Raw genomic sequence first — 15,407 nt, forward strand, 5'->3', positions numbered from 1 at the left:
TCAACTGTACCTATTAAAGTATTCTGTGTTCGTTTTATTGGGTTCTCTTTTTCGCCGGTTGATGGCAGCAGCGAGAAGTGTTGTGCGCGCGTGTGTGTTTATTTGTGCATGCGCGCGTGCGCTGGGTTTGTTGATGCTGAGGGAGCCTCTTGTACAATGTACAGAGGAAGCAAGAGTCAACCTCCAACTTCCTCCGGCTCGACTCGCCTCGCTTGACCGCCTTGTGCCTCCTGCACGCCGGGGAGGAGCGAGGCTCTCCCGGGCACACACTCCCGAGACCTCCGCTCTCCATGTGGATTGCTTGCGGTTGCTACCTGGTGGAGCGAGCGAGTATTTCGGCAGCAGCCGGCGCCGGGCCTCGGCGGTGGCTTGCACCGGGCTCGGCCTTTTCTCATCACAGTCAACCCGGGTGAGGCTTCGGTCGCGGGGAGGAGGAGGTGGAGGCGGAGGCGAAGGAGGAGGAGCGGTCCTCGCGGCCGGGATCGCCCCAAGGTTGCAGCCTGTTGGCAGGCTTGGATGAGCCGCTGGAGCCGAGATAGAGATGGCTGTTCTCAAACTGGCTGACCAGGTAGATCCGCTAGCCACCGCTAGCTTTAGCATGCCCGCATCTAGCAAGCTCCGCGCTTCACTCTCTCACGCAACCGCAACACATTTAGAACTACATTTGTATTCCTAACAATTCGGCGCTTAATAATTGTGGTGGAAAGAACGCCTAATCTTAAAAACATTTTAACCAGCCCTCTGCAGCCGAATTGCAAGAGGTTGTTAGGAAGTGGAGGGGGGTCATGTTCAGATTTGTCCGTTGACTTCATTAATGAAGCACATTTAGAACCATATTAGTACTTAAGCATCCAAACAAACACCTGGCTTCAATAATCTTTTCTTGTAACATGTTTCTTGTGTTGCTGAATATTCACGCAAATAAGATCTGCAAGGTTCTCTGTTTTAAAACATAATTCTTAAAAATATCTTTATCCATATTTTATTATGTCCACACAACTGCTATACTGCATCTATAAAGGGTACTGTTTATTATTGGGAGAGGCCTTTATTTTTACCAATGCATTTTTATTTGAAAATTCTTTAAATATTGTCTTTTATAATAATGTTTTACAGAAATGTAATATTTTCAAATATCCATTGAAAAATTAAATGTATTATATTAAAAAGCCTACGGTAAATAAAATAGTTGTAATAATAGTTTTACTTCATTAGTTTCCTGAGGAGAAAAAAAATCCATTAAGTGGACGATGCAACTGCCAAACGATGATCAAAAACCTTTTATTGCAATTTCTTGAAGTAGGACTAGAACACTTGTTTGTAGATCACCATATATTATAGCAGTCCCTGATATAATGCTGATATGCCTCTAGAGGCTGTGGGCAGTGGAGGGGCCAGATCAATCAGAAATCTGATTGGACACTTGGTAATTGTGCATATCATTTTAACTAATGAATTTAAATACATTTTTATTAATGAATTGGTTGAAATAATCTGACCAATCTCACACTAAATATAATTTGCTGTGAGGCATCGGAACAAAACCGTTTAGCCTTTAATATTTTGTGTCTGTTGCCATCCAATTAACTCATTCACTGCCATTGACATTTATTTGTCTTTTCACAGTCCAGCCATTCAATCTCAGGAATTTATTGATATTTTTTTCAAATGTTATCAAATGTTAAGGTAAAATAGGGTTTGAAAATGTCTGGCAGTTAATGAGTTAAAACCATAGACAGTATCGCCACCTTTTGTTGAACAATTTTGAAAAATAATCAAATTGTGATTCTCCCCCTCATTATTGCAATTGCGATTTATTTTGTGATTATTTTTTCATGTTCCGCTTCCCTTTTTTTTTTTTTTAACAAATACTTGCAATAAATTAATCTGTATTCTATCCATCCATCCATTATCCATACTGCTTACCCTCACTATTATCGCGGCCGTGCTGGATTTATAGCGGTTAGTGGGGGTACACCCTAAACTAGTCGCCAGCCAATCGCAGGGCACACATTGACAAACAACCATTCACACTCATGGGCAGTTTCGAGCGTTCAATTAACTCACTATGCATGTTTTTGGAATGTGTGAGGAAACCGGAGCACCCGAACAAAACCCGCTCAGACACGGTGACAACATGCAACCTCCACACAGGAAGTCCGGAGCCCAGATTCGAACGCAAGACCACTGTCCTGCGAGACGGACGTGCTAACCAAGTCTCCCACAATGGCGCTCTTAATCTCTATTACAATAAATAATAGCAGATTTATCCATCAATGTGTTGGTTTTATAGGGTAAGCTTACACTAAAATAAAAACAAATGAACCATGCATTAATATGAAAGACAGTTTATATATCTACGTTAGAGTTGTCAGCTTGCTAGCTTACACAAAAAGCTTCTCGCGCTTCTCAAGGCATAATAGCACAAGTGTGAATCCATTATATGCTCGATAAATATAAAGAGACGTGTGTGACGTTTGTTTTCACGTCATCACATGATTCTCTTTAGCACTTATAAGCACTTAAGCACCTTAAGACCTCACCCCCCAAAAAGTCCTTCAAACGTGAATTTGCATTCCAGAACAGAAGCTTGAGGCCCCCAAACATTGCCGAACAGGTTCTAGAATCATCTTGGTCAGACTGGCTTCTTCAAGTCTCTTGTAGATATGTTAAATATCTGCTGACGCAGTTTTCCCCCCGAAGCCGAGTGAGTGCATCCTGCTCACATAAAAGAAGAAATGCACAACCCACAACCAGCGAGTTGCTTATGCAACACACAGCCCTTTCTTTTTCCACCTTAACAGTACTGTGTATGTCCAATACGTATTTAATTAGCTACACCTGCACTCTCTAATAGCATTGACAATTTGGTTATCATTGTACTTTCAGATGATATTTCTGCATCATACCAAGACTGCTGTTTCTAATTTTCAGCCTCTCTGATCATTATGGTGATGATCATCAAAAAATAGCTTGCAACATGACAGTCGGCGACCCCCTCCTCCCAAAAAGTGGTTTGTTTTGAAACTCCCCATGAAGTAGTGCAATCAAAATATTACAATAATACTAATATTTTTTATTATCTTAATTAGAGGTGCAACAATCAATCGATTAATAGGCGACTAATCGCTTATCCAATTAGTCGACACCGGTTTTGGTAATCGATTAACTGTTTAGAGCAGGACTGTCAAACTTGTTTTTGTTCACATTCATCAATTTGAGCTCAAGTAGGCCACACCAGTATAGTGGTAATGACAATTCTGTTGTTTTGGTGCACATACATGTAATTACAATACAAGTACATTTGGAAAATATTCACATTTATTGATTATTTTGTGTGTACAAATCTTGTTTTCAAATCGTGAGCAAAAACGAGTGCAATATCAACAGCATTATGAATCAGTTTTTTCATTGACACGTGTAACTTGCAGATCAAAGTGGATCTATATATCCCATTTAGAAAACAACATAAGATCTAGAAATCATTTTAAATTCGCACAAAAAGTTGGCATCCAACTGGAAATCTTGTCAACCTCAACTGACTCATGACAGCATACAAACTCAAGTGGTTACTATTCGGAAAAGAGGGTGCAGTTAGTCGCCACTTGTAATTGTATACATAAAAATACATCCAAGTTGTGGCAGCGTACGGAAAAAAGCACAACCATTCCACCAAACCAACGTCTTTTCAGCTGAAGCTGCTGACTGACATTTTGCAAATGATTACGATTACAACGAATGATTATTAAAAAAAAATCGTTAGTTGCAGCCCTCATCCTAATAATACGTTAAAATTTAAAAAGAGAAACGTTGCCCTCTAAGTATGAGCAAAAGCACTTGGACAAATGCATGTAACAATAAGTTAAAAAAATAAGCAATGGCCTCTAAGTATGAGCAAAAGTATTCGGATTGGCAGATAATAAAAATTATGCTGAAAATAAACTAAATAAAAATAAACAAGTGGCTGCAAGAATGAGCAAAAAGGATTTGGACAACCAGATTTTAATAGCTACAAATGATTACATTTAAACAATGGCCTATACATATGACAAAAATAATTGGACATACAGATGAATAAAAAGCCGACTGTGTGTACAGGTAATTCCCAAAAGGCTTATGGCTCGTGTTTCCACTCGAGCAGAAATTCCTGACATGGTGCAGTGTCATCCTTCTGCAGCCCGGCAGGAATAACTTGTATTTTTTTTTTCTTTTACATAACTCCAAACTGTGGGACTTCCTGTTAGTTCCAGACAATGTTGCAGTGTCTGATAACGGGATTCCTCAGACGAAGAGATTTTTTTTTTGTGGTTTTATTGGTGGCTAGACAGACATATTCCTCCGACCGCAATATGACGATCCGCATAAGAACAAAGTCAAGGACGGTGTTTGTTCCCAGCATGCTCCCATAATTGGGAATATAGCAGGAAGCTCAGGAAGTCATTGGCCCGGGAGCTGTGGAGAGACGCGGGCCAACACAAGTGTGTTGTTGCCCCTGGGGGTGGTGGGGGGGGGGGGGGATGGGGGGGGGGGGGGGGGGGATGGTGAATGAGCCAGATAGGCCCTAGCTTGAAATGTGGACAAGGCGCTTTGTTTTATGGAGCAAAATGGGCCAGACTGTGTGAGCTGCACAATCCGATGTGTTTCCACGCATGTTTACTTTGAAGACTTTGAAGTCAGCACGATTAAGTAGTGGTTGGCGCATCTGCCTCACAGTCTTGAGGATCACGGTTCAAATCCGCGGGGAGTTTTCTTGTTCCCCCCTCGAAAGTCAGTTGGGACAGACTGCGGTGAGGATAAGTGCTACAGAAAATGGATGGATGGATCGTGATTATTGAGTGTAGTGTGAGACAGTCAGCAAACGTAAGGCTATGCCACATGATGATGATGATGATGATGATGATGGCGGCGATGGCAATAGGGAAGGGCAACGTAGAATAAGGTGAGAAGAAGAGGAAGCGGTTTGGTGGTGCGTTTGAAAGCAGAAGTGAAAGGCTCCTCCGCGCTTCCTCTCCGTCGTTTCTCAGAAGGCCCGGGTGAGCGAACAGGAAGTAAGGCAGGAAGTAAAGTTTGACTGCAAGAGCATATTCGTTGCCTCCAAGTCAGCAGTTAACATTATTAGTTAATGTGCCCTAGCGGGGATTCAGCGCTTCATCTTATGAAGGCGAAAGCCTCTTGATTGGCCAGCGCTGCTGTGGTCAGCCAATGCAATTCTAGACACAAATACCACCTTAGAAGAGGTATTATAAATTGGTGTTTGGAATTGCAATAATAAAAAAATATTGTTTATATTGGAGATTGGCCAGATTTTTAAAAGGTTGAATTTTTTTTAATGAATTTTTTGTGAATTGTAATTTTTTATTAAAACAAGATGATGTAGGTATAGAGAAGGGTGTTATTATTTTTATTTTTATTTTATTTTTGTTGTTCTTTTTTTGGGGGGGGTAATGTTTGAATGTCATTATTTTGTGGGGGGTTAAAAAATGGCCAAAATTGGCAATGTTTTGGTATATATATATAAGTGTGTTATTAAAAAGATATTTAAACGAGCTAGTATTGGCTGATTAAATTATCCAACCGTTTGATCGGTCTGGCCCTAATAATAACAAGTGGAACACGATAGCTGGTTGACTTCCAAGTTCTTGTACTTTCCAAACAATTTCTCCCATAGGAAATAAATAAAATAAATACAGTACATGAATAATCCATTCCAGAGTCAAATTCTAGCCATCATAAATCCTTTATTAACTGACATAAGAAGGCAATGTTTTCACAACAATTATAAGCTAAAAGGTTGAACTTTCTTACAAGTGTAAAAAAAACAAAAAAAACACTGCATAATAAAACAAAATGAAAGTAAAGCACCTTACCATTGCACTGGAAAGTGAAGAGGAAGGTGTTTGTGAAAAGATACGTCACCTAGTGGCATTATATATACCGGTAGTAAGTGTTGCTGGAGTTAATATCAAAAGCCTGGTAATATATTTATGAAATAGTTGATTTGCTCATATTTACCAAGCAGCCAGACCCTTTCCTGTTCCCCAGACCTCTTATCATTACTGAAAAAAAAAACCAAACAGAAAATCAAACAGCAGTTCACAATGTTTTTGAGGCTCGCTCAACAGAAGTCTGACAGATTTGCTGACATCATGCCTGATGATGGTTCCATTTGGCAACTTGCCCAATGACTTACAGTATGTGTGTGTCAAAAACATGCTGAGAAAGGCACTAAAGACCATTGCAGAGCTAACAGCCTCTATTTACTTCACATCTGACATCCAGAAACGAAAATAGGGGCTTCAGGGACAAAGGGCCCCCTGACACGCACGCGCGCACAAACGTAGACACACACACAATCTTGATGGACAAAAATGTGTCTCATTGCAAATATTCCTGACGCGACAAGCCAGCAGTTGTACGGCGAAGGACATTTTTCGACGTCCTGGAAGGTCACACACAGCACAGCTGGTGTTTTCACACACAGCGTCACGCTCTCTCTGTCGATGTCACCAACGTGTGTGTCACGACGCCTCCATTGTTTGTCGTCTCCGCAGCCTCCTCTCATCCAGGCCATCTTCAGCGGAGATCCAGAGGAGATTCGAATGCTCATATACAAGTCTGAAGACATCAACGCTCTGGTGAGGATCTTTAATGGTCTGCCCTTTATCTGTTAATCAATCAATCAGAAGTTGAAGTAGATCACCTCATTTTGCACAATTGAATGCTTCCAACTCTGTGGTAACAGGTTAGGGGAAATCTTTTTCTTTTTCCCAGTGCACAAAGCAACCATCCAAAAAAGTGACCTGCCAAATGGACAAAAATTCCCCCAGATACTCTCCAAAATGTTGTGTAAAGTCTTCCCACTTTTATACCAAAAAAATGTATAAGACATCTAAAATGCAATGTTTGACCACAAACAGTTGTATTTTGGCACATCATTTCACCAAAGCGTTATCACATAATTAATGGCCAGAAAAGTTGTAATTTTGCCTTTGAAAAACAATATGGTATTCCACCATTAAAACATTACAGTATATTTTGTTTACGAAAAAGCTCGTGAAAATGTTCCTGCATTTTCCTCCCAAAACAGTCTATTTTATTTGCAATGTTTTTTATTTTTATTTATTTATGTATTTATTTTTTAAAGCGGAAGTCAACCCAAACATATTTTTTTCAAGAATATGTTCTATGCAGGCCCACTAGTTGAAAAAAGGCATTCTGATAAATATTGCCTTTGTGGAATAAAAGTTCATCCACCCGTTTTTAGCCATCTCTGGCGGCGGCCATTTTGTTACTTCTACTGAAAATGACATCACAGAAGCTCAGGGTTCATGTAACGACCAATCAGAGCTCACCTGTTTTCTGAAGCTGAGCCATGATTGGTCGTTATCTGAACCCTGAGCATTTGCGATGTCATTTACAGTCGACAGAAGTGACAAAATGGCCGCCTGCTGAGATGGCTGAAAACGGGTGGATTTTGCTGCTTAGCTCATATTCCACAAACGCAATATTCATCAGAATTGCCATGTTTCGACTAGTGGGCCTGCATAGAACATATTCTTGTAAAAAATATGCTTTGGTTGACTCACACCGAATGACAGAATCAACTCAAATGGGTTACTCAATGTACTTTTTCCGAACAACACATAATAGTCCAACAAATGAAAAATCCATTTCGCTGACTCGCAACATCGCAGATTTTTTTACAGTGCTATTTTGTAAGGTCACTGATGGTGTAGTGGTACACACGCCTGAGTTGTGTGCGGGCAGCGTGGGATCGCGTCCCGCTCAGTGATGGTGTCTGTGTGTGTTCCCTGCGACTGGCTGGCGACCAATTCGGGGTGTAGTTCGCCTTTCGCCCATTGTCAGCTGGGATAGGCTCCAGCACCTCCCCGCGACCCTGACCAGGATAAGCGCTTTCGTAGATGACACATGACACACGACACGCTATTTTGTAAGCTGTTTTACAGCGTACAAACCCGCATCGTGTCCTAATTGACTGCCTGTATCTTTTACAGTGCAATTCGGCATGCTGTTTTTTACAGCGTAAAAGGCTGACTCAGCAGCAGCATGTCTTATAAAGTTAAATGGAAACATAAACAATTCAATATCTCCAACAACAATAAATCAGGTTTTCCAAAAACTTAACATGATTGATATGTTCATGTTTCACATATCACTTGTCTTTGTTCTAAAGTTTGAAAACAAAAAAAGTGCATCGTCAATGTAGCTATTGGCCAGAGAAATGAACATCCATCAACACTCGGTTGCTTTTTGTGGATGTTCCTTTTTTGTCCTTTATTCTTGTGTGTCGCATATGCAGCTGCCTTCTCTGCCATATTGGTTTTCTATGGCAGCAGAAAAAGTGACATTTATAGCTGAAGTCATATTCGTGCACCCTTAAAGCGGAAGTCAACCCAAACATATTTTTTTCAAGATTATGTTCCCAGCAGGCCCACTAGTTGAAACACGGCATTCTGATTAATTTTGCGTTTGTGGAATATAAGTGAAGCACTTATACTTTATTACAAATATACTTTTCATCTTTCATTTTATCATACCTCAGCAATGATTGTTTTGGGATGTCGATAGGTATCATTCCTGTTGTATAATTTATTTGTGGGGCCACAGGCATTTTTATTGTATTCACTTTGCCCCACAGCGTGAGATGCAATTTGCTCCAGTTATTCAAATTAACCTTAATTTTTTCCAAAACTCTTTCTATGTTGACTCCCGTAATATCTTCCATGTCTGGAACTAATTTTATGCCCAGATATTTCATATCCTTTGATAACCATTTGAAATTAAAGGCTGCTAGTCGGTCTTGTGAACAAGTTAGAGACACTGGCAAGTACGTATTTTCTTTATTTGGAGCATATGTATTACAAAGAACTACCTTAACCCCATTAATTAACGCTTCTACTATCAGAGTTTGTCCATAAGAGTCTGTAGATTGATCCAAAACAACAAAATTCTGCTTTTTATTGATAAGGATGACCAGGCCACAACTCTTACTCGACACAGAATTATGAAATACTTGACCAACCCAATCACGTTTCATTTTTAAGGCATCCTCCTCATCCCTAAAGTGTGTCTCCTGAATGTAGGCAACGTCTGCCTTTTTAGATTTGAGATACATCAGTATCTTTTGTCGCTTAATTGGGGTACTACAGCCATTGATATTCCAGGTTGCTATATTAATATGCCTACTAACCATTAAGTTTTAGCTATATGAACACATTCCATTCCCTACACGTCTGTGATACTACTTCTTATTGATACAATACAACCTTATGCCTGTCTTGACCACAATAAAATAAAAAATTCCCCAACAGCAATATCCCAAAACAACAACTAAAAACAACAACTCAAAGAGCACTGCCTCAAAAACAAACATGACAGAGTTATAAAATCTTAGCTTAGTGCGATTCCGGTCCGTGTAGGTCTCCAAGACAGCTCCCTCCGCTCCTTGGTCCAACTGTCCGGTCCCAGTTGGTCCCCGGTGAAGCTCCATCCCTTCTCCTTCCACGTGAACCTGAGGACGGCCTGGTGTGCAAGCGTATGTTTCACTTGGTGCTCCCACAGCTCTTTCATCAAAGGGGAGAATCGCCTCCGTATATCAGACCGCTCCTTGGTCATGTCCTCGAAGATCGAAAGAGTGCAATCCTCCCACTGTATTCCTCGCTCTTTCTTTGCAACGGCCGACACTTTTTGGCGGGCCGAATAACGTAGAAACCTCACTAAAATGACCCTCGGAGGTTTGTCTTTGTCGGGACGCGGCCCGCCACTTCTGTGGCTCCTCTCTATCTCGTACATGTCCCCTTGCAGCCTCAGCCCATCACACAGTATCCTCTTCACATAGTCATTCATTGTGTTGCCTGCTTCCTTTACTTCTTTTAGTCCAATCAGCTTGATATTCTTCCTTCTGGCTCGATTTTCGTGGTCGTCAACGCGGCTCCACGGTTGCTCCACTTTACGCCGCAACACGTTGGTGTCATCAGCCAATATAGCACTGCTATCCTCCACGTTTGAAACGCCTCTCTCAACTTCTCCAAAAACGAGTTTCTAACACGCTCACTGCATTCTTCAACTCCGTCGTGTCCGATTTAATCGAAGACATATCACTTGCCACTTTAGTCAAAGTTGCATTCATTTTTTATCATTTCCGCGAGGAGATCCCCGTCGCCGTTTTTCAAGGTAGCTTTAGCGCAAGCAGAGTTAACAGGGTTAGCTTCCATGACGGCCGTGGTTTCCAACCGAGTTTGCACACTCCGCTTGGCCTGTTCCATGATGCCGTTTCACCACCGAATCCAACCGGCCCTTATTCAATGAATAGAGCAAGTATTTATGAAGAGTCTATATTCTAAGACAGTCGAATTTGTGGACGGAAGACGGGAACGCATCTAGCGTGCGGCCATTTCCTAGGTTCCCCTCACGTGACTCCCTGCTGGGAACCTATTCTTGAAAAAAAATATGTTTGGGTTGACTTCCACTTTAATTACATATTGGAATATAGTGGAATCAATGTGTTTTATTGTCTCTTGATTAAACTGACTGGCGTGTCTTCCTGCCTCAGGATGCTGAGAAGCGCACTCCGCTCCACGCAGCGGCCTTCCTTCGCGATGCCGAAATCACAGAACTCCTCATCCTCTCCGGTAGGAAAGCACATTCCTTTCACTCCTCACCTCCGTCTCGCTTTCACCTCTCACCTTTAATCCCCATATGCGCAGGTGCCCGTGTCAACGCCAAGGACAACATGTGGCTCACACCGCTCCATCGCGCCGTGGCGTCACGCAGTGAGGTAACCACTGCCACGCAAAATGCTTCGAGGGCCTCAACCCCTCCAAGCAATGCACATGTGAAGTGAGCAACAGGTGCAACCGGTCGGGGCAGTGGAGATGTTGATGATGTAGTGTCGGTGTGATGAGGGCATGAATCCAAACAGGAAGTCCGAATCAATGACAGTATATTGACAAAGCTAATTAACTGCAAGCATGGACTCGTGTTTTAAGTGTGATGTGCAGTATTGTTTGATGTTTGGTACGTACAACAAGAAACGTGCAGTCAGGGAGGCCTTACTTGCATGGTAAAGATTTGAAAAGAAGCAAGTAATGATTAAATAAAGCTCTTTTGAATTGTATTTCACATGTCCCTGCTTTATATTGGTTTTCTGTTTGATATCAATAATGTCCATGATTTCATAGTCAAAATTGTTGAATTTGCATATTTCCCATTCAAATATATTTGGTGAGCAGCTGCAGCTGAGGTTGTGCAGTCCCTCGCTCAACTCGGGTTCGAATTACAAGTACTCACGTCGGCCCTAGTGGGCAAGATAAAGAAAAAGTGCAGGATTCCAGGTCTCCCATTTTTTTTTCCATGTGAGTGACGAACGACGTTGACAAGGCGGAATGTGACAAATATGTTGCCACCCTGGCCTAAGCCACTTTAGCATTCATGGCCACCTTTGCTTAAATGACACCCTGCATGAAGCATTCAACATTTTTTTTTGTTTTTAGCATTCTTATGTTACCTTATCTGTCGTGGCAGACAACTTTATCTGTGCTAGCAAGGTGAATGTGACGCCAACTTGACCTTAGACACAAATATTTTATTCGGGAAAGAGAGCTCAGTCCTCCAGCAAGACGTAAATACTTGAAATGAGATGAAATGAAATACATGAGTGAATGACTAAACGTAAGATTGATACCCTGAAGTGACGAGATATGAGATATTAGCATTTGAACATGTACACTGCTGCCGTGATGTGCAGTATGCTGTACGTACTTCGGTATCTAAATTCACAATAGAGATCAGATCCAGGTCACATATTCAAAATTATTTGTAGATTTTACGAAAATTGAACATTAACCCTTCAATTTTTTGGGGACAAGAATATGTTTTTTGCAGGCCCACTAGTCCAAACATTCTGAGTCATTCTGATTACCGTATTATTGCGTTTGTGGAATACAAGTTAAGCAGCAAAATCCACTTGTTATTAGCCATCTCAGGGGGCGGCCATTTTGTCACTTCTGTCAGCTGAAAATGACATCACAGTTGCTCAGTGCTCAGGTAACACCCTGTCCTGGCTCAGCTTGGTCGCTTCCTGAGCCCTGAGCAACTGTGATGTCATTTTCAGCTAACAGAAGTGACAAAATGGCCGCCCCCTGAGATGGCTAATAACAAGTGGATTTTGCTGCTTAACTCATATTCCACAAACGCAATATTAATGAGAATGCCATGTTCAGACTAATAAAGATGCATCGAACATATTATTGCAAATTATTTTTGGAATTTACTTCCCACTTTAACAGACAAGAAAAGAATCAGAATCTATATTATAAGTGAATATAATCCCAGACGAAACTCCCCGGAAAGGGTCATTCCACTTCCAAAAAATAATAACATGTTCGTGTTTTCCCTGCAGGAGGCAGTGCGAGTGTTGATCCGCCACTCGGCCGACGTCAACGCCCGCGACAAGAACTGGCAGACGCCGCTCCACGTGGCCGCTGCCAACAACGCGCTGCGCTGCGCCGAGATCATTATCCCGATGTTGAGCAGTGTCAACGTGTCAGACCGCGGCGGGCGCACCGCCTTGCACCACGCTGCCCTCAATGGCCACACGGAGGTACTACACGCACCTGACCTTTGTTTTTTTAGCTATTCGTATGCACCATTCCTGTTGATGTCGTGCTAGTCAATAGAGTTGATTAGCATCGCCACTCTGATGCTAATATCATTTGTTTGCTGTGAAAAAGGGAGCAGGTGTGCTCTCAAATGTTTTAATATACAGTACAGTGGAGCCTTCAGTTATGAACGTTTCTGTTTACGAACAATTGGATTTATGTACATGAACATTTTTATGGTAAAATTACCTCTATTTATGTACTATTTTCACTATAAAAAAAGGTTTTTGCAAGGATGAGTCAGTCCGTCACGAAGGATCATCAGTCCGTCACTGGCGAATGTCCGTTTTTCTGACGTTTTTCTGGAGGACCGACTGATGGACCAACGGACTAACTGACGGACTTAACTGACCGACTGATTTGACGGACTGATGATTACAATTCAGTTCGTCACGAAGAATGACGGACTGACGAATGACGGACAGGTACCCCGGCCGGTGAGGGACGACGGACAACAACATTTTGTAAAATGTCCACATCTGGAAGTATGAATCGTGGCATTATTTTAATCAACCCATTGAGGCCTAAAGCACCTGGCTCAATCTCCCCAAAGCCAAAGGGCGACTATAGAATCACCCTCTTAAACCTGAGGTTCTCCCAGAAACTCAATGCCTAGAAAATAATTAATATCTCAGCCCCTCTAGCAGGTAAAAACATAATTCCAAAAGAATTTGAGAGTTTAGACGTGGCTTTCACAAAGGCCCGAATGTATTACAGTATTGTTTATTGTTTAAATCAGTGTTTGTTAAACTTTTTTGAGTCAAGGCACATTTATTTCATTGAAAAAAATCCCACGGCACACCAGCAGCTGAAATTGTGAAAAAAAAGAGCTTATTTTAACAAGATAAGTGTTAGATTGTTTATATAAGAATTTTTTAACATTGAAGAATGATGTTATATTTTAACGTCTTGAATCGGAATTAAATAAACACAAAGTATTGTTTTATATAATATAAGTATTTTATAATGTTTCATATTGATACTCAGTGTGAAACATGGGCCTGTTTGGATAAACATGCGTCACTAAACACTTGCTTGTCTCTAAACAAAGACAATTGGCTACCTGCTGCTGCTGCTGCCACCTGCTGATATGGAAGAGTACTACAATGTAGTAGAAGACGTGATTATGCTGCCAGGTGCTAGACCGCACAGGCACACAAATTAGATAATTTCCCACGGCACACCTGACAATATCTCAGCACGCAGTTTGAAAAACACTGGTTTAAATCGAAGATGTAAAAGTAAAATATCAGTGCAAGGGAAGCACTATTTTTGATGAAAAGAAAATCGAGTGGTAATTACCATAATCTATTCTATTACAAGTAGTCGATATCGTCATTCTCTACAAACACATATCTTAACCATATATTACGTTCAACTTATTCCACTGGTTCCACTGGTTCAAAATCCACAAGCGTGTCGTCCTTTTCACTGCCGTTACTTATTTCAGAGCTCCTGTGATCGTCTGCGCGTCCGCCATTACGGCTCGAAAAAATTTGGCGACATTCTCCGAGGGGTCACGACACCGTCATGTGTAAATTCTGATACGTTTAATTGGCTAAGAGACCGAGAATTGGCTTGAAAAAACAAAATGACGTAACCGTCATGTGTAAATTCTGATACATTTAATTGGCTAAGAGACCGAGAATTGTCTTAAAAAAAGAAAATGACGTAAACGCTCTCCCGGCTTTCAGGGTAGAAACGCGGTTATGCGCTCCCGGCCTTAATGGAGTAAGTCACGAACGGTTGGTTAATGATGTGTAATCACATTAAAATAGCCGTCCACGCATGTTGTCACAAGGCGGAAGTTCCACCTACATACAATACATTCACCCAATCACAGATGCCAGAAGCACTGCGTACCCGCCAAAGAAGTGTTGCCTTTTGTCCAAGTAAATTGAAAGTGCTCGCCGGTGATAGGATGAGCGAGGCAATGAAAAAAATTATACAAATGTCCAAAATAAATATGTAGCGAATTAATCTTTTAAATGACAATGTGACTTCACACTTAATGAATTATTTGGGACAGAAAAAGACAATTTCCCTGGATCCGAATTGCAAAAGCAACCAATGACTTAGAAAAGAAACAGACATAGTAAAAAACACAACAAAACTTGAATCAGAAATTGCACATATTACTATAAGAAGATTATTTACATTATATTTTTTACTGGAAGAGATGTAGTGCTGCTCCCCTTTCTCCCCTCTTTGTTAAAGTTAATGTGCAATCAATACCTATCATGTTTTTTAAGTGTTTTATTTCTTTATAAGAGTGTGTTTTCACTGTTTTTCTATATTGTATTATATTTATTTCGAACCACACACTGGTAAAAAAAAAAAAAAAAAAAAAAAAAAAGAAGAAACGAAAAGGCAGGTAGTTTTGGGCGCTGGAACGGTTTAATTCCATTTCCATTCATTTCAATGGGAACCATCACCTCAATTTATGAAGGTTTTAGGTTACAAATGGAACCAATTAAGTTCGTAACTAGAGGTTCCACAGTAATCATAATGTGTGCATGTGTGTGTTTCAGATGGTGAACCTCCTCCTTGCCAAAGGAGCTAACATCAACGCTTTTGACAAGAAGGATGGGCGAGCGTTGCACTGGGCCACCTTCATGGGTAAAACATTACACTGGTCAAAACATTAAAGATCCTGTCGATTATACATATTTGGAGATAACGGCCCAAAATGTGTGATAACTGTATACTATGTCGTACTAAATTGTG

The 15,407-nt window shown here is 41.1% G+C and overlaps 1 protein-coding gene across 3 annotated transcripts in view; it reads left to right on the plus strand.

Moving 5' to 3' along the window:
- The first annotated feature begins 76 nt into the window (after positions 1 to 76).
- ankrd44 (ankyrin repeat domain 44) overlaps positions 77 to 15,407 on the plus strand; it is a 38,846-nt gene continuing 23,515 nt past the window's right edge. For all 3 annotated transcript variants that reach the window (XM_086051338.1, XM_086051340.1, XM_086051339.1), the window contains exons 1-6: positions 77 to 568; positions 6,552 to 6,635; positions 10,574 to 10,652; positions 10,728 to 10,798; positions 12,422 to 12,622; positions 15,212 to 15,299. In XM_086051338.1, coding sequence (XP_085907464.1) covers positions 542 to 568; positions 6,552 to 6,635; positions 10,574 to 10,652; positions 10,728 to 10,798; positions 12,422 to 12,622; positions 15,212 to 15,299 — 550 coding nt within the window. In that variant the 5' untranslated portion in view covers positions 77 to 541. The remainder of the gene's footprint in view (positions 569 to 6,551; positions 6,636 to 10,573; positions 10,653 to 10,727; positions 10,799 to 12,421; positions 12,623 to 15,211; positions 15,300 to 15,407) is intronic.

This window comes from Filicampus tigris, chromosome 14, assembly GCF_054856515.1.
Source record: "Filicampus tigris isolate MCC_2025a chromosome 14, RoL_Ftig_1.0, whole genome shotgun sequence".
In the NCBI taxonomy this organism is placed as follows: domain Eukaryota; kingdom Metazoa; phylum Chordata; class Actinopteri; order Syngnathiformes; family Syngnathidae; genus Filicampus; species Filicampus tigris.